General features: G+C 32.3%; 3 protein-coding genes and 1 non-coding gene across 5 annotated transcripts; all 4 read left to right on the top strand.

Moving 5' to 3' along the window:
- Positions 1-3,729: 3,729 nt before the first annotated feature.
- On the top strand, positions 3,730-5,985 carry LOC101261019 (U-box domain-containing protein 28-like). The gene has a single exon (XM_004237720.5). The coding sequence runs from the start codon at positions 4,300-4,302 to the stop codon at positions 5,581-5,583; it is 1,284 nt and encodes a 427-aa protein (XP_004237768.1). The 5' UTR covers positions 3,730-4,299; the 3' UTR covers positions 5,584-5,985.
- A 1,380-nt stretch (positions 5,986-7,365) lies between these two features.
- TRNAE-CUC (transfer RNA glutamic acid (anticodon CUC)) lies at positions 7,366-7,438 on the top strand. Its single transcript has one exon. It is a non-coding gene; the product is annotated as a tRNA-Glu (tRNA).
- Positions 7,439-11,047: 3,609 nt separating this feature from the next.
- LOC101261322 (protein MITOFERRINLIKE 1, chloroplastic) lies at positions 11,048-18,050 on the top strand. Of its 2 annotated transcripts, XR_741230.3 has the most exons (3): positions 11,048-12,450; positions 13,404-13,490; positions 17,650-18,050. XR_741230.3 is itself a non-coding variant. In XM_010321762.3 (2 exons), the coding sequence occupies exon 1, from the start codon at positions 11,063-11,065 to the stop codon at positions 12,404-12,406; it is 1,344 nt and encodes a 447-aa protein (XP_010320064.2). In that variant the 5' UTR covers positions 11,048-11,062; the 3' UTR covers positions 12,407-12,450; positions 17,650-18,050. The 2 variants fall into 2 exon arrangements, 1 of the variants encoding a protein (XP_010320064.2); XM_010321762.3 differs by lacking the exon at positions 13,404-13,490.
- Positions 18,051-22,551: 4,501 nt separating this feature from the next.
- LOC104647128 (clade XIII lectin receptor kinase) lies at positions 22,552-25,025 on the top strand. The gene has a single exon (NM_001320617.1). The coding sequence runs from the start codon at positions 22,679-22,681 to the stop codon at positions 24,710-24,712; it is 2,034 nt and encodes a 677-aa protein (NP_001307546.1). The 5' UTR covers positions 22,552-22,678; the 3' UTR covers positions 24,713-25,025.
- Positions 25,026-27,367: the final 2,342 nt, after the last annotated feature.

Below are 27,367 nucleotides of genomic sequence, written 5' to 3'. Positions count from 1 at the left end.
TTCCATCAAGATTGAAATCTAACAAGAAACCGTTTCTTCGATACTTTCATTTTAATTTGTTTGTTTGATTATTATTTGAATAATTAAAAAAATTTCTTTCACTATTTATATTTATATAATTTAAATTATCAATTATTGTGACTTATTATATTCTAAATATATAAATTTTACATCTAAAATATTATGTTTTTATATCTGCATTTACCTCAAACACTAACTAGTTTGACTCATATACATGTTTTCAGAAGTTGCGTGTTGTATTGTGAAAAATAAAGATAATTTTTTGGAGGTACAAAAACATCATAGATATTTATTAGGACTTTGTAGAATTGAGTAGAATAAATATCTTTGATATTTATACTTAAAGAAAAATCTAGATAATTAGATACTTAAAGTATAGAATAATCTAGATTTTGTTAGATAGTTAGAAGATAAGGTCATCTAGTTTCTTGTAGATCTTTCTAGAATAATTTTTAGAAGCATCCCTTTGCTAGTATAAATAGGGATGGCCGTAGTGATTTGTAATCAACCCAAATCAAATAGTATTCTTCTATATCAAAGTACTTTTATTCAAAATATTCCTTCTCCTTTCTAGCTTCCTCTTCCTTAGTTGAATCTTCCAATCTTAGTTAACGATCTTGGGCTAGCAGAAGAATTCTCCAATTATATTCTTTTTCTGCTATTCTCTACGTGGTATCAGAACCATAGTCATTTTTTTGACTATTTTTATGTAAGACTAAAACTCACAAATTGAAATTAGAAAGCATTAATGTATATAAGGTTACGTCCATAAGTTGAAAACTTGTCTATATATAAATAAATAAATAAATAAATATATAAAATATATAATCCTCTTTGTCACGCAAAAAATTATTGTTGGTCCAATTTAAAATGGATTAGAAGTCAATTCAAACATGACAATTAGAAAACATGTAGTATATTATTTTGACCAGAAATATTACACAAAACGTTGAAAGATAGAACCAAAAGATTGGAGGATATTAACCTTTCAGACATCGAGTAGCTAATTTAGAATAAAACCTAGTTAATCACATTTATATTAAAGCTTTGATTATATTAAAACTAAATTTTTCTTTACATAAAAAGTTGTCATGTTTTCAAAATTTTTGTTACAATTTATAAATATTAAATTAAATTTGGTTCATAATATTATTAGAAGTTTATGTTACGTTATAAAATGAAACATGTTAGTTAACTGAACTTAGATAAAGATAAAAGAGCGTTGAAAAAATTCATTTATATTGAAATGGAGCATGACGATTACGAACATTCGAAATCCTTTCTTCACCTAAGATTGTGCAGAATATTAATGTACCTTAGTGGAGGAATGAATATTTTAGTTAAAAATTGAATTTGTCCTCCATAAATTCTCCATTTATGATACAAAGCATTAATATCTAAAATTAATCTTGGAAGAAAATTTTTGGTTATAAGTGCTGAGAATGATTTAGTTTCAAAAGAAAATAAAAATAACAAAAGTATAATTAAAAGTCGATCTCATGCTTTTATAATTTTATGAGAATTGAGATATATGGTAGTGTTCATACCAATCTCATGTATATAAAACATGTATCATGCGTATAAACAATTACTAAATCACTATTAATATTGATTTTACTTTAATTTTTAGCACTAAAGAATTGAATTGATTATTTTAGTATGGATATATACAGTAAAATCTATATAAATTAATATAGGTGGGATTATAAAATTTTATTATTTTTATAGAGATATTATTTAATCGACTAATTAATATTTATTAACTTATAGAATGATTTGAGACTTGACGAAGGTTAATTTTGATTATATCAAAATTATCGTATTTACTAATTTATGTATCACCTTTATTTACTTCAAATACAAAAAAATATTATACATAAAGTAAAACGAATACATCAAAATCATTGTATCTTAGTAATTTCAAACTTGTGATGCTTTGATAATAAGGGCTCTCAAGATGTATTATCGAAACAATGTTATCATACGAATTAGAAGAATATGAAGTGGGACAAACTGATCTAGCAAAGATCAATGGTTGGATGCTATTAATTTTGCAATCCTTGTTTGGACAACCAAAGTTCAGCAAGAGACAATAGCAAATTATTTTTGACATTGTAAAATTCATTCGGGCAATGTGATCTCAGAGAATTTGAATGAACATACTTGTGAAAACGTCATTCGTGATCTTGAGGTCATGGTTAATTATTTGGGTTACCACAATAAAAGGGATGACAATAGCATGTTAGATTATCCGGGTGAAAGTGATACATGTTCAGAGGTCCAAAGCTTAGAAGAAATTGAGGATACCATCGAAAAAACAATGTTGATGATGAATTTGAAGATGATACTATACATTTTGGAACCACTTATTCGTAAAGAAACAATTATCGCTTCTATAACTCTTCACAATTTTATGGTGCAGTTTAATAGACAACACTGGAGCTCGTGAATGTAATAACAAAAGATGGAGATGAATTTCTATTAGTTTTAATTATTTTAAAAAAAAAATAAAAATAGAACACAATAGAATCATATTTCACTAAATGGTCTTTAGATATATTTGTACTTTTAAAGAACTATCCATTTATGATATTAATGGCACCATATATTTATATAAAGGTCTTCTGAAAATATATTATCGACATTGATGATTTTTTGTATTGACCCAAGTCAGAATCGAAGAAAGATCTTATTTTAGAGAGTTTATTAATTTCTCGAGCATTAATTTATAAATGTTTTACTGTATACTGAAAACGGATAAATTGAGGAAAAGATTTTAATAGAAGGAGAAAATAAAGCCCAAAAAATAATTTATAATATATATAATTTTATAAAATTAAAAATCATTTTAATAAATGTCTTTTATTTTGAAATTTTTATTTCTTTTAAAATTCTATAGAAACAAATAAATAAAAAAAATGCAGAAAATATATAGTAATATTGATCTATTGATCATTAACATATTGTTTAGATCATTGTTATTTATTGTTTCCTAATGTATTGTACCGTATTATAAGGTAGATATAATGTTTGGATAGATTATATTTTTTGTTGTTGTTTAATAACATTTTAATTGTTTGATTTGATTATATTGTACTGTATTATAATTTATAAATTTATTTAAATATCTTTAATTATTCTAGGATAAGAAGTTTTGACTAGAAAAAAATTAGATAACAATGAGAACACTTCAAATTAATCATTCCATAAAATAAAAATTTTCATTATTAAATAATAACAAAATTTAATAATATAATATAATTTATTTTGAATAATAATTAAAATAAATATTATAAATATAGCAACCATATAATCCAATAGATACTAATAATCCAAACATATTCGAACAAAGAGTGTAAGCTACCAAAAGCTTTGACTTTACTGAATTAAATGGCCCAAAGAATATCATTATTTTCAACGTGTGGGGTCCACTTGACCAAACCCCAAAACTTGGACTCCTTGTCTCCCCGTTTTCCCGTTTTACACGTTTATCAAAAATTCAAATAATACGACACTCTACGGGATCGTTTGATTACTCACGTATAAAAAGTTACTTTAATTTTATTATATTTAATAAAAGTTTTATATTTTAGATATAAAAATTAATATTTGTTTCGTTAGATTTTTTTTAGTTCTACATAATTAATATCATATAAGTATGTAGTTCTACTAAAATGATAAATTACATATTTATCATATTAATTTTATTTTATTTTTTAATGGAAAACTTTAATGTTTTCTTATATTTACGTTTGGTTGTTTTCTTTTCTTTTTTATATATAGGCCATTTATATTTCTTTTAATTTTTAATTTTATTTCAATAGTTAATAATTCATTTATTGCAATCTCTACGTAACTAAATACTACATACATAATTAATATTCGCATAGCTAACATCCGCATAATTAAATTCAATATAATTAAATCATACATAACTAAAGTCTACATAACTAATATATACATAATTAATACTTATATATCTAAATCGTGCATAACGAATACCTGTATAGTTAATACCTACATAACTGGTAACCAAACGACCCCTTATTATTATTTTTTTAAATAGAAAAAAGGAAAAAAAAAAGAGTTTGGAAAGTAGGGGAAAAAAAGAATAGCGCATTATGTTATGTGGAATATGAAAAAGAAATCCACTTATTTAATTAAACTAACCAATATAGTTGACCAAAATGACGTCACCTCTTTCCCTACTTTGACTCTCCCCTTTTATAAACATCCACACGAATAATATTCTCATAAATCACAAAAGGATAGCTAAAAATGGTGAGAAATAGGAGAGAAGAATTATACGTTACCGTTCCCCCACTTTTCCGATGTCCGATATCCATGGACGTAATGAAGTCTCCGATAAGTCTCTGCACCGGCGTCACTTACGATCGGAGTTCCATTCAAACTTGGCTTTCACAAGGTCATAATACTTGTCCCGCTACTATGCAAATCCTTCCGTCTACGGATTTCACACCTAACCTCACTCTCCGGAGGCTTATCAATGTCTGGATACAGCATCAGCCGGCGAGTTCACCAGGATCCACAACGCCGTCTTCATCCTCTGTTACAAAAACGGAAGTTGTTGAAATTGTTGAAAATCTCAACGGCGAGGTCGATAGGTTGAGTTCCTTGGCGAAGATTGGGGAATTTGTTAAATGTTCTGGTGAAAACAGGAGTTTTTTTGTGAATTTGAGTGATGCGATTGCGAATATTGTTGGAGTTTTGGTGGATTGTGATGTGGTTGAGGTTTGTGAAGCGGTTGTTGCGGTTTTGGATTTAGTTGTATCGGAGAATGGAGTTAAGGAGCAGTTGAACAAAGAGATTTTGAAGAGCGATCAGAAATTTCTACCGAAGTTTCTTTTGGTTCTTCGTAAAGGAAAGTTGAGTTCGAGGATTCAAACCGCTCGGATTCTAGAATTCATCGCATTAGACGCCGATTCACAGCGAAAAATGGTCGAGGAGCAAGGTTTACTCTACGAATTGCACGTATTCACTAGCACGGAGACGAACCGATTCGCGATCGAAGTCGGTTTATCAACTCTAATCGCGGTCTCAACCACCAGACTGGCGAAGAAAGAGCTAGTCCGGTTCGGAATTATACAAACTATCGGAAAAATCCTTAGCGATTCGGAAACCGCTCGGGCGGTGGTAGAGAAGTCATTGAAGCTGTTGGAAACAGTAGCGACGTGTGCAGAAGGCAGGACGGCGATAGGTAAAGGCGAAGAGTGCTTGTCGGCGATAGTTACAAGGCTGATGAAGAGCTCGAAAGCAGCGACGGAGCACGGGGTGACAGTACTATGGAGCGTGTGCTGTTTGTTTCGTCATACGGCGGCGCGTGAGGTAGTGGGAAAGGCAAATGGGCTAACAAAAGTGTTGCTGGTAATGCAGAGTGATTGCTCCGCGGCGGTACGGCAGATGTGTGGGGAATTAGTGAAAGCATTGCGCGTGGTGAATACTTTCTCTGTCCGGACGGAGGAAGTAATAAAGATAAAGAATTATTCAAAGTCGTGTTTGGCGAGTTATGATACCCAAACTACTCACATTATGCCCTACTGAAAAATATAATAAATACCCCTCTTAATTGGTGCTGACTAACCATCCATACCAAAAGAATCAAACACTATTTTTCTATTTTTTGTCCTTTAATAATTATTAGTCCATTTGTTTGTTTATAGAAATGGAATTAGGTAAGATTCATGCTGTAAATCCAAAGGAATTCTGCTAATGATACAAATGACATCAAACTGTTAGCTAAATAGTACATCATAAGATCGTGATATTTCTTTCATTAATATCATTGTTATTGGTTTTATAGTGTTGTCATGATTGATCAGTGTTGGTTGTATTAGGTATTTTTATTAGTTTACGGATGATATGATGTGTTTATTATCCATTGACGTGTAAAACCATATGCACACAAATTATATATAAATAATTGATTTCTTATTTAGCTATCAATACTAAGTATATATCATAGAGTAATAAAGTGAGGTGTGGTAACAAATGTGAGATGGCAGGTGAGGTGAGCTGGAGCTGAGAGTGACCTCAAAATTATAACCTGCATTCAATTAATATCCCCTTCTTGAAAAAATAAATTTCGATCTCAGTAATTATTTCAACGCAGTAGAATTAGCCAGCATGGAAAATGTTGTTGATACTCACTGGCAGCAAGTTTGATACAAGAGTGATTAAAGTAATCTATAAAAATTATGGCATGTCAAATTTGTTCAAATTCAAACGAATATGGTTATTAATTTAAATTTAAATTTATCTAAAAATTGAGCTATTTAGACTAAATAAATAGGTAATCAAACTAATAAATGGTGTTGATCAGGGCCCGAGTTACCGTAGGGGGTTCGATCGAACTTATGACTTTTTCGTAGATTTATATTTGTATTAAATTATATGTTTTTTGCGAAGACATAATAACACCGAAGCATTTGGCCCAGTGATCACTGCGCAACCAACAAACTTGTTTGTACGAAATATGTATTCGAATGAATCCCGATAGATATCGTTGTTATTTTTATAAATTTAGAATCCACTAATATGAAAAAGAAAAGGTGATCCAAAGAAGCGAACTAAATAACTATTTTAATAAGAAGATGAGATCTAATCGGGCCAAAAATGTAAGTGATCAAAGAAAGTATAATGCATGTGCTATTTTTCCAAAACTTTTAAAGATGAAAATTGAAAGATTGGCTTAACTTTGTCTATGTGATTGCATACGCTTTTGCTTTAAGTTAGGTTTAAGGCAAGACATTCTCTCTCATAGTCACGAATCATTTTATATTATATTATAATATATGGCCTTTAACCCACCATCACTCTGAGTTGTTAGCTCACTTCACACTTTTACATATCCTATCAAACCTCCAATAAACAGAATACTTTTTCTCTCCTAGCCTCCCCTATCAAACACCTTATACCCACCTTAGGTGTTGTTTTGTGTCCTCTCAGACCTTCCTTTCTTGATATATGTTTAAATAAGATTATATTTTTAATTTGATTCATCTGAAAAATATAAGTATCTGTGTAAGGACTCCATTTCAATATCAATTTGCATTTATCTTGTTTCTTAAAAAACAAGAATAGTAAGAAATGAAATAAGTGAACGGAAATAGAAGAATGTAGTAAGAATCGAAAGAGGGAAGCTACCAAGTAAGGCATTTACTAGTTTTTATCTTCTTTTGTTCTCCTTTTTATGCTCTTTCTAAATGCCATGACGATATATTTGGAAAGTGATAATTTAATTGGAGAATGTCCAAATAATGTATCCTCGTCTTTTTCTTTTATACCAACTTATAATTATCAAAGTAACCAATTATTAAACAGCAATCCGTTGTAGTCTAGTTGGTTAGGATACTCGGCTCTCACCCGAGAGACCCGGGTTCAAGTCCCGGCAACGGAATAATTTTTTTTGATCCGATCAATTTTTGTTAGGCCTAAATAAGTAGTAACTATTAGTTTGATTTTTATCGGCCTAAATGTGATTTTTTTTTTGATCCGATCAAATTTTTTTGGCCTAAATATGTAGTAACTATTAGTTCGAATTTTATCGGCCTAAATATGAATTCATGATATTTTATTATGTAGCTTGTTTCTTTTCCTTGCTTTAATTTTGTAATTACTATTTTCTCCGTATTATATTAGTTAATACTTTTTTTTATTCTCATATTAAGAAATCATAAATAAAGTGATAATTTTACCAATTCTCCTTATAAGAACTTCTTTGAAACATTATAAACAATTGTGAACACTTTAAAAAGAAAGTGCAAGGATGATATAGAAAAAAAATCAATTAATGCTTTTTTAATTTAGTAAGACGATCAATTAAATATGAGATAATGGTTTTTAGTATAGTGATCAACTAATATGGGACATAAAAAACATTGATGAATTAATAACATATAATTGTGATATCGAAAAATTACTTGTTCTTGAATTTCAATTGTATTTAGTTGCAACAGGAGCATATTTTGCGTATATGATTAATTGATTATTGAAGTTCATTTATTTTTTGCCTGAAACTTTTACTTTATGGGGTTGAATTCAGTCATTTATATTTAAAGTTTATGCACATATAATTCAAGTTTTAAACCTTTTTTCTTTTCAAACATGAATCATATGCATTAGAAGTTATCCAAAATTAGATAAACCTGTGAATTTTACACGTCATGAATATGATGAATGACTCTCTGAAAAGTTCTCGTATTACATTCTTCTTTTGCATTTCACATAAAAAAGAATAAGTATGATTACAAATTTGAACTATTCGATCATCTAAGTAACAAAATATATAGATTGGGTAGACTTTCTACTAAATATCTATTTATAACATACATACAGATGACAATATTGATAAATTAGGTGGTCGGATTGTATATATCCATTTTTTTACCTTGTGAATGTGACTAAAATAATGATCTCTATGTAAGATCTAAAGTATTGTATATCTCGGCTTAATTAATTTGGATGAAAAATTATTTGAGTATCTTTTAATAAATAACTATTAATTTTAACCATAATTTTTATTTATTACTATTTATAGAAATATATACAATACTATGATTATGTATTAAAAGTCGAAGAAGCCCTAAATCCGCCTCTTACTTACCTACCTTCCCAGACTAGCTAAAGCATTCTTTGCATTAGTAGTTTTGGCATGATAGACTCATGAGATGTGACCTCATGATGGGTCGGTAGGAATGGCTCGTGATCGTGCATTCAATCAATTTCCCTTGGAAACGATGTTCAAGTTTTGCCGTAAATAAACAGATGAGTTCGATTCAAGCATCTGAATATCCAAGCTTGGAACGAGTATGAAGATATTAACGATACTTCTTTATCTTTTGAGTTGTTCTGCCGGATCGGTCGCTTAAGATCTTTGGTCTTTATCCGTGCCTGATGAAAAAAATGAGATCACTTCTTATGGACTCGTTGAGAATGATTCTGATCTAGTTCATGGCCTATTAGAAGTAGAGGGCGTCTTCTTTTTACCACGCGATAGGTCAGCGAAGCCTGAGCGGGCACGAAGAAGGAAAGGTCAAACACTTCGGCCTAACGAGAATGAGCAACGACGAAATGAGAAGTTGATGTGCCTCGGCACCCTCATTTAGAAAGAAGGGTCGAAGGTTTTGGGCCTGTAGCTTTCCCCGTCCCCCCTTCGTCGGGCGGTGCTTGTGTGGAAGGTGCGCCACCTGAAATCGGGCTTGAAGCTCTGTGTTTTATAAATGTATTATATAAGTATTTTAAATTACAGTATACTTGTTTGGTAAGAAATTAATACAATGTATTATAAGTACATTTAAAAATCTGATAAATATATTATTCATAAATAAATTTATACTATATGTGTTTTAGAAATTGTTTTGTGTAAAATTTATTTAAAAAATTAGATGAACTTTCGCATATAGTCACTCAAAAATAGCCTATTACGCTCCATAGATATAGTTTGTTAATTACAAGTAGTAGCTACATGTTATAGGGAGGAATGCGGGAGCGTGACTGTGAGAGGGATGAGAGCAAGCGAGAGGGCAGAGATTGGAAGATAAATGAATTGTATATGTATATCGTTTAGATAATTGTATATTATACATATATATTTGTATATTATGGCAAGGAAGATTAGGATAAAGGATAGAAGTGTTAAAATGGGTTGGCTCAACCCAACCCTAACGGGCTAGAGAGTTAAATGGGTTGGGGCGGGCTGACCCTTTTAATTAAAGGGCCAATAAAATAGCGGTCCAACCCAGCCCTAAGTGGGCCACGGATTGAAACGGGTTGGCCCTTCAACCAAAAAATGAACAATATTACTCTCTCAGAAAGAGTATCGAATGTTGGCGTCTATTAACACGACATCAATTCATAGAAAAATTCATTTATAAATCACACACTTTGATGAATACTTACAAAAATACATTTATGAATCACACACTTTGGTGTATCCTTACAAAAATCATAATAGCCAACTTAAGATTTAGCGGATAAATGTTGATCATTCCATCATTTCTCCAACAAAAAACTAGTTGGCTTAAAAGATTTCCAGCAACACAAGACAGCCTAAATACTTAGCAAATCTAAATTTCTAAATATTACATGACTCATTAATTAATGTTTTATAACTCCGCTTCTACTTTCACCATCAATCACATTTGAATTAACATGTGATATTATTTCCTTAAGAAGTCCATCTTCATCTACAATTCACCATTCAAGATGATATTGCAAAATACTTGATTTTTTATTTTTCAAAATATTTATCCATAAATCTTTACAAATAAAACACTATTAAAAATAAAAAATTAATAGCCCATGGGCTGGCCTCAGAGGCTTGCGGGTTGGGCCTACGAGGCCAATGGGCCAAATGAGGAAGGCTACAAAGCCTCATTAATAAATGTGTCAAAAATATTAAACCCAACTCCACTTATTTCAAGGGTTGGGTTGGTCGGCCTTGCGGGCCAAACCCATTTTGACGGCTCTAGATATGGAGGAGAGAAACAAGTAGAAATAAAAATAATTTGTATAATTCACATCTCGTTTGTATAATTCATAGGTACGCTCATATAATTCACATGTTTTTTATGATTGAGTAATATAAAATATGAAATTATACAAATATGATAAAACTCGAAATAACGAATTGATACAAATATATATGAGCTTTGAATAATTATACAAAATATATTATAAAAACAACAATATATAAATTATATTATACAAAATTCTGAAGCTACATGTTTATACAAACATTAAAAAGTTGTACACAAAAAGATTGAATGTATATGATGACAAAACTAAAAATCAAATGAAACCATTGTCAGATATAGATACAAATCATCATGTACAAATACAAATTCAACAAAAAATTGTTAATTATACAAATATAACGAATTATACATATATATATATATATATATATAGATATAGCTAATCAAAATCAGTTCATATAATTAATTACTAATATTAATCGCAAATAGTTAAATAATATAAATATGTGTAACCGCGTAATTTATAAACTAATAAGTGGGCTAAAATGAAGTATCGAAGCCCATCCAAAGGTGCATCTAAGAACCTCACATCTCGTACCCACCAACAGGTTTTGTCTTTCCATTTCCTTCATCACATCCAAAACTATGCGCCAAAGCCAAAAATCAGTGAAAAAATAGCCATGGAAACTCGAATTGGCAACTCCCTTAGCCTCCTTCTACGAGACCCCAATGACCTCAAAACTGACTTCAACTCCCTCTTCAACAATCTCAACACTTCCCTTTTTTCCACCCCAATTCTACATCACAAGAACCCCAAATCAACAAATCATCATTTCAGTCCCAATTTCAAGTTTTGTTCAACTTCTGTTTCAATTGAAGCACAAATCAAGAACCCCACTTCGAATTTTCTAAAACCTGCTACTAGGGACTCCTCAAAAGTTCAGGTTCTGTTCAAGAATCTTTCTGTTGTTGAAAGAGCGCTTATTGGTGCAGCTGGTGGTGGCATTGCTGGTGCATTCACGTATGTATGTCTTCTTCCTCTTGACACAATCAAAACTAAGCTTCAAACTAAAGGGGCATCGGAAATTTACAGTGGAGCTATTGATGCTTTTGTCAAGACTTTTCAAAGTAAGGGGATTCTTGGGTTTTACAGTGGTATTTCAGCTGTAATTGTTGGGTCTACTGCTTCTTCTGCTGTGTATTTTGGGACTTGTGAGTTTGGAAAGTCAATCTTGTCGAAATTTCCGCAATACCCATCTGTGCTTATCCCACCAACAGCTGGTGCAATGGGGAATATAGTATCATCTGCTATAATGGTGCCGAAGGAGTTGATTACTCAGAGAATGCAGGCTGGGGCTAAAGGGAGGTCTTGGCAGGTGTTAATGAGAATCTTGGAAAAAGATGGAATTTTGGGGTTGTATGCTGGATATAGTGCTACATTGTTGAGGAATTTGCCTGCTGGGGTTTTGAGTTATTCATCATTTGAGTACTTGAAAGCCGCAGTATTGAGTAATGTGAAGAAGGAACGTTTGGAGCCATTTCAGAGTGTTTGTTGTGGGGCATTGGCTGGTGCAATATCAGCTTCACTAACAACCCCTTTGGATGTGGTGAAGACTAGGTTGATGACTCAAGTTCATTCTGAAGCTGCCAATAAGGTTGGTGCTGTAATGGTTACTGGCGTCTCAGCTACTGTTAGACAGATATTGACGGAAGAAGGCTGGGTTGGATTTACGCGGGGAATGGGTCCTAGAGTACTTCATAGTGCTTGTTTTTCAGCTCTCGGGTACTTTGCATTTGAGACGGCTAGGCTTACAATTTTGGATCAGTATTTGAAGCATAAGGAGCTAGAGACTCTGGTTCCTGAGGAGGATGCAACCCAGGCCAACTAGAATGTATGAGTAATGGTTCTTACATCCAGCTGTTACAACCTTTTGTAAGTGCACTTCTTCCTTATTGTTTACAATCATATCTCTGTAGATTAATGTCTTCACAAGTTGCAACTTTTTGACCTTACAAGTTGGAGAAGAAGAATGTCTCTGGATTTGTTTGCTAATATTATTAGGCAGATATGTGTCGTTGCTCACCTCCTGCTTTTCTCTCTCTTATTCTGTTACTATATTACTACCTTATAGCTTAAATGATTTAAAATGTAGTTTGGTGAGCTCTGGTCGTAAGCAGCACGACTTTTACATATTGAATCTTATGTAATCCATTTATTGCAAAAATCAACTAAACAAAAACAAAACAACTGCTTGTCTTCTAATTATGTATGACACTTACGGTAATAGTCGTGTACTCTTATATATGCTTACCTGAATGCAAATGTGAGAACATCAATCTGCCGTTGAATAATTAATTTGAATTTGATGAAGTTGTACAAGAGAATGCCTTATTTTGGAGCTCCACATGTATAGATTGATAGACTACGGAAATGAACCATGAAAATGGAATAGATAGCAGCAGGGTAACACAATTGTAAATATGGATACGGATACTATTGGTTGGTTTTCTAGTTGTTAGAATGATTCTGTCTCATACTTCTTCATAAGAAACGAGAATTTCTCTGGTTGCAGTTTTTCTTTTTTATTTCTTTGCCTTCTTTTCATTGAGTGGAGCAGAAAGTGGCCCCACTGTTCATGTGACAGTGTTTTCTGGCGAGTTTTTGTAGCTAAGTCCTGTCTAGGAGGATTGTTATCCCGGTTGACCTTTGTGGCCGAAGTAGTATTATGCTTAATTGTCTTTACATACTCTATTGCCCTACTCTGCTATGTCTGATGCAGATAATAGTTTTATAGTGTAGTCAAGTCGCCTGAATGACATTTGAAATTTGTCTTTTTCGGTCATCACCAGTCCCTTAGAAGATCTCCTTTTTAACTTTGTTATTAGGCAGTAACTGTGGTGGTTTTATCCTGCATATCATACAACATCTTCAATCATGACATGGAATGCACAAACTTCCTCCAAAAGCAGCAGGTACTGAGCATCCCTTTAAGCAACCATCTAATGAGCATGTTTATAGCTGATCAATAGGGAAAAAAAGTGGGGAAAAGGGAACTGCTAATGCCACCTGAGAAAAATGTCTTGAAATCCATTTAAGTATGTTATTCAGGAGATCCTCCTCCACGTCGTTATTTATTACTTTCCAGAATCTCCTGCTTGTATAATTTGGTTTTCTTAGCTCAGGGTTGTACTTCTTTTTATTTTTTATTTTTATGAGGGTAGTGTTCGGGCCAACTTACGTGCACCTCAATGATTCCATCGGGTACTTGCTGCCTCACACCAGCACATGTACTGGATAACTATGCCTCCAAATCTTGGGGTAAATGATATGTTGAAAATTGCACAAGAAAAGCTATGGCTGGTTTTACGAATGAAAGTTTTAATTTCCCCAGCCTCTATTAACATATTCAACAACAATAAACTCAGTGAAATCCCACAAAGTGGGGTCTGAGGAGGATAGAGTGTGAGACTGTTTCCAAATGAACCTCAGCTCAAGTCAGTTCACATTAACTAAACCAAAAATAGTTTGTATATAAACTGACAAGGTCCTTTTACAAAGTAAAAATCACTGGCTAAAGATTGCTCACTAAGTTTGAATCACACTCTGATCTCCTGGGAGGATCATTTGACCCTTGCCTGTGCCACCAGGCGCCCTTTTCACAACAGAATCACTGGCGTAGATTATATTTATCTTGAAAAAATACCAATTCCAAGTCAAAAACCTATTATTCGTTAACAAGGTCAATAGGCACCTAGTTTACTCCTAAACATCTGAAACTCGCTATCTCAAAAATTTTAAATGTTATACGAATAATCCTAAGCTTTCTGTCTATTACACTGGATATCTGCATCTTCCCATCGGTGCAGGTACGTTGTAACTTCGTCCGCTATGTATTAGGCAAATGAGAAGGAATCACTTACTTTTCTCATTTTCTGCCTCTCTCTAGAATTTCAATACATAACATTTTCAAGTTCTCCTTAACCCCAGCCTAACTCTCAGCTACATTTAACCTTTAACTCCACGAGTGAATAGGAACTAGACATATAATGTTTCAAGCAACTAACAAACCAAAATCTCACTAGCTCCACAAAATAGATGTTGCAACAAATTAACTCTTACAATCTACTATTCAAACCTATTATTGGTTATGATTTTTTCCGATGAAGTGTTACGATAAGTTGTGAATCATGATAACTTGGACATAAAATAAAGTAAAGATTATAGCTCTTGAAAGAGGTACCTTGATGCTCCTTTGACACAAGATAATCTTATGAGTAGGAAGTTTCATTTAGCTAACAGATGCTACATGTGCTCATGCAACCCATAATCTATCAATCACCTGTTTCTTCATTGCATTGTTGCCACAGATCTTTGGAACATGTTCTTTTCTCTCTTTGGTATGACTTGGGCCATGCCAGACACTTTGAGAGAGGCTTTTGTGTGTTGGAGTTCCTGGAAAGTAGGGACGTCCATCAAAGAGATCTGGTTTTTGGTTCCCGCTGGTACTTTTGTGGTGTTTATGGATAGAGAGGAACAAAAGATGTTTTGATGGCATCCCAACTCCCATTTCCTCTCTTAAAGCGAGTTGTTTGATTAGTCTTTTTAGTTGGGTGAACCACTCCTCTGTAATTACTGTTGATTCTTTCCTAGAATTTATTAGCTCCATAGATGTATGTTGATAGTTGTGATAGCTTTTTTGCCTTCTTGATGCTTTTTCCTAATGATATCCTTATTTCATCAAAAAAAAAATAAAAAAAATCAAAATGAAGCATAACCTTACATTAACACTCATGCATCAATCCTTGAACTAGATTACGAGGGTATCAGGTGCTACCTTTTCCCATCTAACATGGTTCGTTTTCTCTTTAACCATTGATCCCCCTCCCCTCTCCCCTGGGGACTTTCATTTTAGACATGTAGACATCTCAAATTACCTTATAATTTATTATGTGGATTGTGGAAGCACATCATTTTCTGGTTGGCGTACTACATCTTCACCTTAGTGCTTTCATTTAAATAAAAATTTTGTCTTACTCAAAAAGATGCAAAAATGCATCTTTGCGCATTTGTTCTTGGAATTCTGCATATATTTGCTGGATTTTTGTTTATTCATTTTACAGTTAGACTTGGGCCACTTGGCAATTCAATTTGGTCCCTGAGACTGTCAGGAAAACATAATAATGTGGATTGTATGCTTTCATATTTATCAACTTTGGAGTACATTTTCTGAGAAATGGGAATGGGATAGCCAATATTTCTTCAAATTGTTAAGGATTGAAGATTGGATCTTTGTTCATTGTTGCAAACCAAACAGGTCATTAATGGCTTAACCCGCTTGTGAGATATTGCATCCACAGCCTTTTGCTAACTGTTACATAATTGGCCCAATTTTGATATTGAGTCATTAACTTGTATTAGAAACACTTGTTCCTTGAAATTGAAGTTGATTGGGTCTATGATCTGATATCACCTATTGGTTGTGTGTATTTTTACCATTGATCATCTCGATACCAGTTTCTGTTTTAGAAAGGAGGGAGTGGGGTAGGGGGTGGGGGGATTTAGCGTAATTAACTCTATATATTAGTTAAATACCACTAAATGTAATGATTATGTTAGCATTATAGTTCATACAGGTAGTAACTGCAGAAATGTCCCCTAGTGCATATATTCATTTTTCAGTTAATATACTAATCAAATAACTCTTATTCAAAAAAACACTGCTCAAATACCTGAAAGGATCACAGCATACTAGGCAATGATTATCAGCAAATAACCATAGAAAGATATATTTCAAGTACTTGGGGCCTATAAACTTCTTTATGTTTCCTTTTTTTTTCTTACTTGTGAAGCCTACTACAACCATCTTGTGAGTTGTGACCTATACTTCTCAATCAAAACTAATAATCATGGGAGCTTTTATTCAAGAGAAATTAGTTTAACTGAAATTCATGTCCAAATTTCTCATATCAACTTCAGACAAAAATGATCAAAATACGTTGACAGTCATCTATATTGTACATTTAGATGCATGCTTTCCCCCCTAAAAATTGTGCTGGTGGGTGAAAGATAAGTTACTTTTTTGACTTAACAATTCAAGTACTAATGTTTTCAAGTCTTCAATTTTGAAAATATGTAAGTGACATTGGATTTGATAAATGGATGAAATAATTGGTGGTTGTGGTTTTTCACAAACGATATTTCCACCTTGTTTTATGCATTAAGCAGATTTTCAAAGATCACATCTTGTTATAAGTAAATAGGTAAAAGAGTTTCTGTTGGGATATAGACATACACTTTCTTCAGGTTTTTAGCAGCATAGTTCTATGAGTTCTGTAGTACCATATCCGCCAAATAGCCGTCAACTCTAGAGTTCTATTAGTTTCGTTTTTAGTTTATTTCCTTCTCTTGAAGCTTCTGCCGCTTTTGGTTTTGCCAGCATACAGTTTTTGTTTTGATCTATTTATTTCATTAAGGGGGGTCACAATATGAAGAAGAATGCACACAAAGAAGTCCAAGGGTTTCACCATTTACTATTTATATACATTAAAAAAACAATTAACTAATCATATACAAACAGTGTAATTTTCTGTTGAAGGGGGTTCAGACTCCTCGGCCCTACCTAGCTCCACCCCTGTCTTTGAGGTTTTATGTCAAATGAAATCGCCATATTGATTCTGAAGAGAAGTTTTATATCCTACCTTGTAATGATACTAAGCCAAGAGAATTGGGCAAACTTGGATAGGAACATATTTTGTGCATGACACTGAAAGATTATTGTCCTGCCAAGCCACTTCCTTTTAATTGAGCCTTCTTCTCCTCGTCTAGACAGCCTTATAGTTAGAAATGTTATGTTGTCGAGTTCGAGTATCAATCATGCTATAATGAAAGAAGTTCAATGGATTGTTCAGCCAAAAAATGTGAAGAGTTGCATCCTGAACCAATAAAAGCTCTTTATACTGTGTCTTCTGTCATGATTATGTGTGTTTACTTTTCAATTAGCAGAAAAGAAAGAAGCTGCTTTCTTTGTAGCTGTGCCTTCTATTGAGATATGCAATTATTTTAACCAGTTCTACAGTATATTTTAGTTGGTTCTTCTACTGATCTGTTGACCCTTTTTTCTTTCTGTTGTAGATGCATTGAACGAAGCAGTAGCCCTGTTCGGGACTTCTCTCTTCAGTTCCCATGCCTGTCATCGGCAGCAAGAATCCTACCTTGTAATTCCTGTAACTAGTTCAGAGACATAGCCATTTTACGTCAATGAATAGTATACAATAAATAATCATATCGGAAAGAGTATCTTTCCCTAGGTAAAAGCTCATAGTTGTGCTCCCTCCTTGGACTAAATTTTCATCTTTAGAAAAGCTTCCATGCTGATTGTATTTAAGTCAAGAAAAAAGGCTTGTTTGTTGCTCCAAAATACCAACATTTTCAGTAGTTCCATCGATGAAGAATTTTTGTGTGTCACACCTGAACAAGTGATGCTCTTACAAGCAGCTACCTTCTTCTGTCAATTCAACAATGACTTTCTTGGAGTGTGTTGAATCATTTTGGTTTTGGTGTCACTAGTATATACCTCGTGGAATTAGCCACAAATGTTTGCTTCAGAATTTGATGCATCATTTGAATTTTTACACTCTTCATGTAAGTAGTCAGAGTTGAATCGTGATAATTTTTAGTTGAGTTGTTGCATGTAGATGATAGACATTTCAATTCAATTTTTGGTTGAGTTGTTGCATGTAGATGATAGACATTTCAATTCAATCTCTTTACATTGTTATGATTTTTCCTGTATGAAGCTGCATCCCAAATTTCTTGTATAATTTGATACGTGAGCTCTTCTTCTTTTTTTTTTTTTTTTTTTTGTGATACATTAAAATTGGAAAAAATCTTAGGCAACGCCGTCAAAGTATAGTTTGATCTAAACACGTCTTTCACAAAAGAGTATACCCACATTTTCTATTATATAGAAGAGTAAAGTCTAGGACGATTAAGGGCATTTTTGTCATTTTAGTAAAATTACCAGCTTAAAATAGTTATACCGTGTGCCTCTCAAGTATGAATTTCTCAAATACCCAATCAAATGATGCTACGTGTACTTCTTGTCATAAAAAGCAGTATAAATATCATAAGTAATCATATTATCTAAAAATGGTGGAACCACTTTTTGAATCAAATTATATTACATTAACACCTTTACTTTTTGCACGAAAATAAATATAAAAAGAAATAAAAATGATTTTTAAATGTATTAAATATTGAAATGAAAATAAAAGTAATTTAATTAGGTAGCATAAAAACAAAAACTAATAAATAAAATGGATAGATAAATAAAATGAAACTTAAGTAAATTAAGAGACTCACTAAATTTTAAATAAATATTTTTAAAATTTTCGAATCAAATATTCAATAGAAATATTAAATATTTTTTGTGTTCAATTTACGTACACTAACGATAGGAATTTTTTTATAATAGATTATTTGAAGTTTTAAAATTAATCATATTAATATTTAGTCAATTATAGTAGATTGTTTCCTTTATTTACTTAATATTATTATTCTTTGATCTAAAATAAGAAGTTAAGAATCGAAATACATGAAAATCAATACATTAATTACGGTAATTTAAGTATATTACTATTTAGAAAGAGATAACAAAAATAGCAAATGTCTAATAGTAATTTTAAAAATTATGAATAAATTTGAAATAAGATAAATATATATGGGCAAGGAAATCACTATGATATATAATATGAAAATATCATGTTAATTTAACGTTTAATTCTAATTATATTATCTTATAAGTTATTGTGCATGGAAAAATAGAACCAAAAACACATTATACCATGCTAAAAAAATTATGTTCATTAAGATAAATTATATATACAGTACATATATAGAACTTCATGTGATAATGAACCTACATATTAGTTCTAATTTTAATTTGTTAACTTCATGTGATAATGAAACATGCATGTTAGTTCTAATTTTAATTTGTGTTTGTTTTATTTTAATTTGGTATGAAGTTTAAGAAATTAAGAAAGAGTTTTTAATTTAATAATTTTAAACTAAAAATATGTGAATATACTAAACGTTTTTTAAGCTTGTGATCTTAGATATGCTATGTGGAGTTAAAACTAAGGAAAAAAAAATGAACATTATTTTTTCACAAATTATAAAGAAAATATGAATAATTAATCGAAATGAATAGGATAAATTTCAAAATGATATATAATGATTCATGATTTTTATATAAGACAATATTCAAGCTAATAATCAAATTAACTTCGAATCCTAATAAATTTTCATCATAGTATAAAATAAATAAATTAAATATTAGACTTGAGTGTTCTACAACTTAAAAATTGAATCTACCCATTGTTAATACCAATTATGCTTAAAAGCTTTTTGGGTTAATTTAATATTTTTTATCCAGTGTTTGATATTCATATTAGAGTTCGATTAATTCTAATTCTAATGTGCGCCGAAATAGGGCCTATTCGGATATGGTGCTCCTTATCAAAATAATTATATTCAAAACTCAAAAATATTTAATAAGAAACGAAGAACACTATTCAATGCAGTGATGCACTACATGAAATCACTACAGTCATTATTTTCTTATACTAATTCTTCTTTATCGAAAATTAGGATCAATGTTAATTAATGTTGATCAGAATGCTATAAAAATATCTTTTAATATTTGTTAAATAATGATTAATAATCGATTATGTTAGGCCCATATCACGGGCCTTTAAGAATCTAGTGTGTAATACATAAGGTTGTGGAAGTAGTTTTCAAAGGAAACTTAGGTAAATATATGATATGTATATCCTTCAGCCATCTAGTGTAGGCATTTTGTAAACTAGATGATTCGAAGACAATTTTTCCAATTTTTTTAAATTGAATAGTCAACAATTAAATAAAAGTAACTTTCACATATAGCAAACACAAAAATCATATTAGTATGTTATAACTATAATTTGTATAATTGTGCTCCATAACAAACATAAATATGTATATTTCGTTATACAGATACAAATGAAAGTTATCGTTATTTCGCTATATATATATATACACAAAAGAAGCAATTGTATAATCTGTTTCGGCATACATATACAAAAGAATTAGTTGTATAATATGTTTTGTATAAAGAGAGAAAGACAAAAGAAAACTGGGCAGGAGAAGATCGTATTTGTATAATCACAAGTGTAAAGGACGAAATTATATGCATTTGTATTTGTATATACAATATTCTCTCGCTCTATATAAATATAAACACGATGTATACATTTGTGTATGTATAAAGTGAGAGAGGCGAGCGAGATCTGGCAGAGGGGAGGCAGGGGACGAAAATGTACGTATATATACAATTTTCTCTCGCTTTATACAAACACAAACACATTTTATATAGGATAATTGTATAGAATGACAAACTAGTAATGTAAAATAAATACAGTAGCTATCGTTTGATTTATTTGTGTTCCATAGCAAATTGTTTGACAATTCCTCTCTCCCTCATATTCTCGCTCGCCATTCTCCCTCTCTCACTTGCTTCCTGTCGCTCACCTCTAGCTTTATACAATAGAATTGTATAAATTGTGTGTCTATTTGTATTAAGCGAGAGAAAATTGTATATACACATGCAAATACACATACATCTGCCCTATACACTTATAATTATACAATACAAATATTTCCCTGTCCAGTCTCTTTTGCCTTTCTCTCTTTCTCGTTTTATACAAATTCAAATTGTATATATTTCTCTCTTCCTCGTTTTATACAATTCGATTCAATTGTATATTCCCTGCCCAAGTCTCTTTTGTCTTTCTCATTCTCATTTTAACAAATTTAAATTGTATATAATTACTATCTTTCTTGTTTTATACAATTCGGTTCAATTGTATATGTATAGCGAATTATACATACATACATACATACATATATATATATATTCTCATTTTACATGAATTTTGTGTTTGCTATATGTGAAAGTTGTCCTTATTAGGAAAAATTGTATATAATAACAAACTATTAACTCAAATTAAATGCTATAAACATACTTTGATTTAATTGTACCCTATAGCAAACTATAGTTATTTCCGTCACTCTCCTTGGTGGAATCTCGCTCGCCACTCTCGTTTGGTGGTAGTCTCGCTCGCCTCTCTCGCTTTCTATACAAACACAAATGTATAAAATGTGTTTGTGTTTGTATAAAGTGACAGGAGATTGTATAAATACATGTATTTTCGTTCCCTCTCTCCTCTCCCAGATCCCGCTCGCCACTCTCCCTAATCTCGCTTGTCACCGTCACCTCTCTCGCTTATACAAACAGAAACGAAAAGTATATATTGCATTTATGTTTGTATAAAGTGAGAGAAGATTGTATATACACATGCAAATACATATATTTTGTCCTATACACTTATAATTATACAATAAAAATACTCCCCTGCCCAGTTTCTTTTGCCTTTCTCTCTTTCTCTTTTTTTACAAATTCAAAATGTATATAATTTCTCTCTTTCTCGTTTTATACTATTTGATTTCATTGTATATTCCCTACCCAAGTCTCTTTTGCCTTTCTCTCTTTCTCATTTTATACAAATTCAAATTGTATATAAGCGTCCTATACACTTATAATTATACAATACAAATATTTCTCTATCCAAGTCTCTTTTGCCTTTCTTCTTTCTCGTTTTATACAAATTCAAATTATATAATTTCTCTCTTTCTCGTTTTATACCGTTCGTTTTGTACAATTAGCTTCAATTGTATATGTCTAGCGAAATTATACATATATATATTTGTTATGAAATATAATTATACAAACTTTGCTATAACATACAAATATGTAGTTGCCCTTTGTTATTATATATAATTTTCCATTAAAAGGAGTAAAAGAAGTAACCAAAGGATACTTAAAGCCCAGTCCAGTTGCACTCTAACAATCTCGAGCCGACCCGACCCGAATTAACCTAAGTAACTATACTAACCACTCCATCGTCTCCCGCTCAATTGATGCAAACAGCAAAGCTCTCTGTTTCTGCAATTCTGCAAAACCCACCAAAAATCCAACCAATAAACGAAGATCCAGCCAATATCTGCAGAAACCCAACAAAATCCAGATATCAAACTCAGAAAATATTCAGAATTCATCATCAAGATGCGTTTTTGTTTGCAAAATCTCATAAGGGTCACTCTGTTCTTCATCTTCACCATAAATTCACCTTCCCTTTCAGTTCCTTTCTTGCCTATAAACAATGTAACTCTTTATGGTGACGCTTCATTCACCGCAAAATCGATCACCCTTACCCAAGACCGCAACTGTTCGTCATCATCAACACCTCCCATTTCCGGCATTGGAAGAGCTTTCTACACATACCCAGTTCGTTTTCTTGATTCTTTAACCAATAACACTGCTTCTTTCTTGTGTACTTTCTCTTTTACTATACTTCCAACCCCTTCTTGCCCTTTTGGTGATGGCATGGCGTTTTTGGTCACTTCTGATGTTGATTCTTTGAGCATCTCTGATGGGTACATGGGTCTTCCGAATCCCGACTCGGAAGATTCGTTCTTGGCTGTGGAATTCAACGCCAATGATAACCGTATTGGTGTTGATACTAAAGAAATTAGGTCATTGGCTTCTGCTAGTGTTGATTCAGCTGGGATTGATTTGAAAAGTGGGAAAGAAATGGCGGGTCGGATTGAGTATAAAGATTCAGAGAAGATAATCAGAGTTTGGATTGGGTATGAACTGCAAATTAGGCCTCCTAATCCTGTTCTTTCTACCAGAATTGATGTTTCCAATCAGTTGAATGAGTTTATGAGGATTGGTTTCACTGCTAAAGGGTCTGCAGTTTATAGCATTAGTCGTTGGCGATTTAGAACGTTTGGATTGATTTCGTCTCCAATATCATCGTCTTGGGATCAATCCGATGAAGGAAACTGTTTGATGTGTTTCCCTGAGGAGGAAATTGGTGGGCATATTTCTGATTCTCATCATAGCAGTAGTACTAGTAGTAAAAGCTTACTGAAATTGACTTATGGAGGGTTAGCTGCAATTGTCACACTTGTTGGTTGTGCTTTGTCTGTTGTGTTTGTTCTTGCGTTGAGAAGGAAAAAACGCGATAGAGTAGGGGAGAACAAGGAACGGCAAATGTGTAGATTACAAGGAAATAGAGTGCCTCAAAGATTGTCATTATCTGAAATAAAATCAGCAACAGAATGTTTTAATCATGAAAGGATAATTGGAGAAGGAGCATCTGCTGTTGTGTATGAAGGGGAAATTCCTTCTAGGGGATCTGTGGCTGTTAAGAGATTTGTCCATGGGAGTAGATTGGGTCCTTCACATATTCCTTTTAATACTGAATTTGCTTCTATGGTTGGCTGTTTAAGACACAAGAATTTGATTCAGCTTCAAGGGTGGTGTTGTGAGAGGAATGAATTGGTGTTAGTGTATGAATTCATGCCTAATGGTAGCCTTGACAAAATCCTCCACGAGCGATCGCATTTAACTAAGTTTCTGACATGGGAGAGAAGACTGAACATAGTTATTGGTGTGTCATCTGCACTTATGTATCTTCATGATGAGTGTGAGAATCATATAATTCACAGAGATGTGAAGAGTTGCAATATAATGCTTGATGCTGAGTTTAATGCAAAGCTTGGAGATTTCGGTTTAGCAGAAGTGTTTGATAATTCTAAGACAAGGGATGCTACTGTACCAGCTGGAACAATGGGATATTTTGCACCTGAGTATGTGTATACTGGTATTCCAACTGTTAAAACAGATGTGTATAGCTTTGGTGTTGTAGTACTGGAAGTGGCATCAGGTAGAAAGCCTATCGACGAAGGTGGTGGTTTGATTACTGATTGGGTGTGGGACATGTGGGAGAAAGGGAGGATAACTGAGGCTGCTGATCCTAAACTAATGGGGCGGTTTCAGAAGAACGAGATGGATAGAATGCTGATCGTGGGACTTTCTTGTGTGCATCCCGATCATGAGAAGAGACCGCGAATGAGAGATGTTTTCCGTATGCTTAAAGATGAAGCTCCACTTCTCATTTTACCTCCAATGAAGCCCACTGTGAGACTTCAATCTATTTTACCAGAGAGCTGTGAAGAAATCATGAATTGGGCTGCAAGAATGGAGGATACACCATGGTCTACTCCAAGAACTCATTTTAGCAAGAACTAGCAGCTGAATTGTTGTTGTACACCTGCTGCTCAACTGTGTTTTAAGTCGAAAGATTCAAGATTTATGTGAATACATACTACATTGAAATGTCTCATCTTCACTTATGTTTGCAACACTTGTTTTCCTCTTCTTAAAGTTTGATCAACATATTGTACCTTATAGGCTTATACAACAGGTACTCCTACACATTTCAGCAAGCTCATACAACAACAATCCTTCTGGCGCATCCGTTATGGTTAATGATTTTGCTTAACTTATACTTGTTGTTTTAGTAATATAAACTGTATTGTTACTCTTGTTTCGTCGGGATAAATCTGACCCCTTTCCTGTTCCTACCTACGTATATAAGATATTTTAGAAGTGAGCATCCTTCTTAGTAGCACGGTCCGAGGAAAGAATAGAGAAGGTTACTTCAGTATATTTTTTTTTACCAGGAATAGGGCCTATCACAAGAAATATTTTTTTATTGGGGCGATATATTCATTTAATTCCACACCTATTTTAGAGAAGTAGAGAGATTGTTTTCAAAAGACCAAGATAAATTCATGAGGAAATGGTATCTCTTTAGGATCTACTCCAGCGTTTAGAAATTGGTTAATCGGTAAAAAAACATGTAATTGATGCCCCGCCCAAGTGAGAGACAAGTCCTAGTAGCCCTACCACAACTCAAGTACATCAGATCAATTTTTTATGGTGTTTTTTTCTATTTTTATTTTTTGGCATTTCACTTTAGTTTTAAAGTCCAATTTTAGTTTTAAAGTCCAATAGAGAAGTTGGATTAAATGTGTTCCACGTTAGCAAATTTAAGAGATTGATGATGCTCAAATTTATTTTTAAAGGATCGAAATATAATTTGAATGTATTTTTTATTGGAGTTGGTACCAAAACTCATGGGAGGCCAAATGGATATTGTAAGATTTTAAAGGTACAATTCTTTTTAGTTTTTAGTCCATTAGGATAGGTAAAAAAACTACTAACTTGGTCTTTGTTCTTATCATTCTTTACAAGAAGGCAAGTGTTAGAAAATTTTTTGAGATAATGGTCAAATGTCCCCTCAACGTATATTCAGACTTTCAACTATATATTTAAGTTTCACGAGAGTCCTATCACCCCTTATACTATTTAAAACTAAAATAATTATCTTCTTGAATGCTTAGCTGACATAGTGAGTATATTCACTCTCTTTGGAAGAGTGAGCATCAAAATCTAGTATTAAAACTTTATTTTTAATATTACTTTTTCATAAATATGTGCATTTTAATTATTTATTTTTCTTATTTGTTTTCTTTTTTTCTCCATCAATATAAACAAGTCTGTCAATCTTTCACAACTTCTAAATCTTGTTTTCACCACCATCTTGACCGCATTCACTACTGTTGATTCCAAACAAATTTTCAAACACATATAAAACTCTTGTAAAATCAATCAACCTAAATCAATTGAAATAAATTTACATATATTTATATCACCCTAAGATACTTTGAATTTGATTTGAAAAATATCAATATGGGTTTAGATTGGAGCAATCGAGAAAAAATATTTTTACTAATAGATCCTTTAATTATCAATATCGAATCTCAATCAATTAACTATATCTAAAGAATTGTCGCTGTTAATCTTGTTAATCTATCAACTATTGTAAAAATAGTCTCATCCTCTTTGAAATTGTCGTCGCCATAGATGATGATGTGGAAAACATTGTAGGCTCCTCCTCCTCCTCTTCCTCGAGAGGATTGCTTATCTTCGGTGACCACCATTAATGACAATATTCCGTCATATTAGTCTTCTCTCCCCTCTCCCCCTCATTTCTTTTAAATTTGATTTTTAGGTTTCAAATGAGCAAAACCCAGATATTTTTGAGCGAACTCTGAAATCATGATTCACATTTCTTCCTTAAAGACCCAATAATGGACTTATGATGTTCTGGTGATGGTGATAATGGTGACATTTTTTTGAGTGTTTGAAGGGATGGGTAAGAATATGAAGAAAATGGTAAAGAAATATAAAAATTAAAAAAAAAATAATTTGATGATGTGGCAGATGTGTGAAACACACATGCCATTATAGATCTTGTTATGACTTATTAAGGGTATGATTATTTCGTTTTTTTAAATAGTTCAGGAGGTGATAGGACTCTCATAAAGCTTAAATGTGTAACTGGAAATTCGGTTATACATTGAGGGGGCCTTTGACCATTTTCTCGTAATTTTCCTCTTCTTAAAGTTTGATCAAGATATTGTACCTTATAAGCTTATACAATAGGTCCTCCTAAAGATTTAAGCAAGTCATACAACAACAATAACAATATACTTATTTAATCTCATAAATGAGTCTGAAGAGTATAGAGTATACACAAACTTTATACCTATTTTATAAAAGTAGAGAGATTGTTTTTGAAAAACCTTAGCTCAAGTGCATCAAATGAATTTTTTGTGGTGTTTTTTTACTTTTATTGTTTGGTATTTCACCTTAGTTTCAAAGTCCAATTTAAAAGTTGGATTAAATGTGCTCCACTTTAGCAAATCTCAGATTGATGATGCTCAAGATTATATTTAAAGGATCAAAATATAATTTAGATATATTTTTATGGTTAACTCTTAATGATTCTATATACAACCATTATACTGAGACATAAATCAATTGTTTCAAGTATAT

Source organism: Solanum lycopersicum, chromosome 4 (genome assembly GCF_036512215.1).
Source record: "Solanum lycopersicum chromosome 4, SLM_r2.1".
Lineage (NCBI taxonomy): Eukaryota > Viridiplantae > Streptophyta > Magnoliopsida > Solanales > Solanaceae > Solanum > Solanum lycopersicum.
Note: the sequence above shows the minus strand (reverse complement) of the source record. Positions and strands in the feature narration are given on the sequence as shown.

Excerpts from the sequence above, each read along its gene's own strand:
- LOC101261322 (XM_010321762.3), top strand. The coding sequence starts at position 11,063 with ATGAAGTATCGAAGCCCATCCAAAGGTGCATCTAAGAACCTCACATCT.
- LOC101261019 (XM_004237720.5), top strand. The coding sequence starts at position 4,300 with ATGGTGAGAAATAGGAGAGAAGAATTATACGTTACCGTTCCCCCACTT.
- LOC104647128 (NM_001320617.1), top strand. The coding sequence starts at position 22,679 with ATGCGTTTTTGTTTGCAAAATCTCATAAGGGTCACTCTGTTCTTCATC.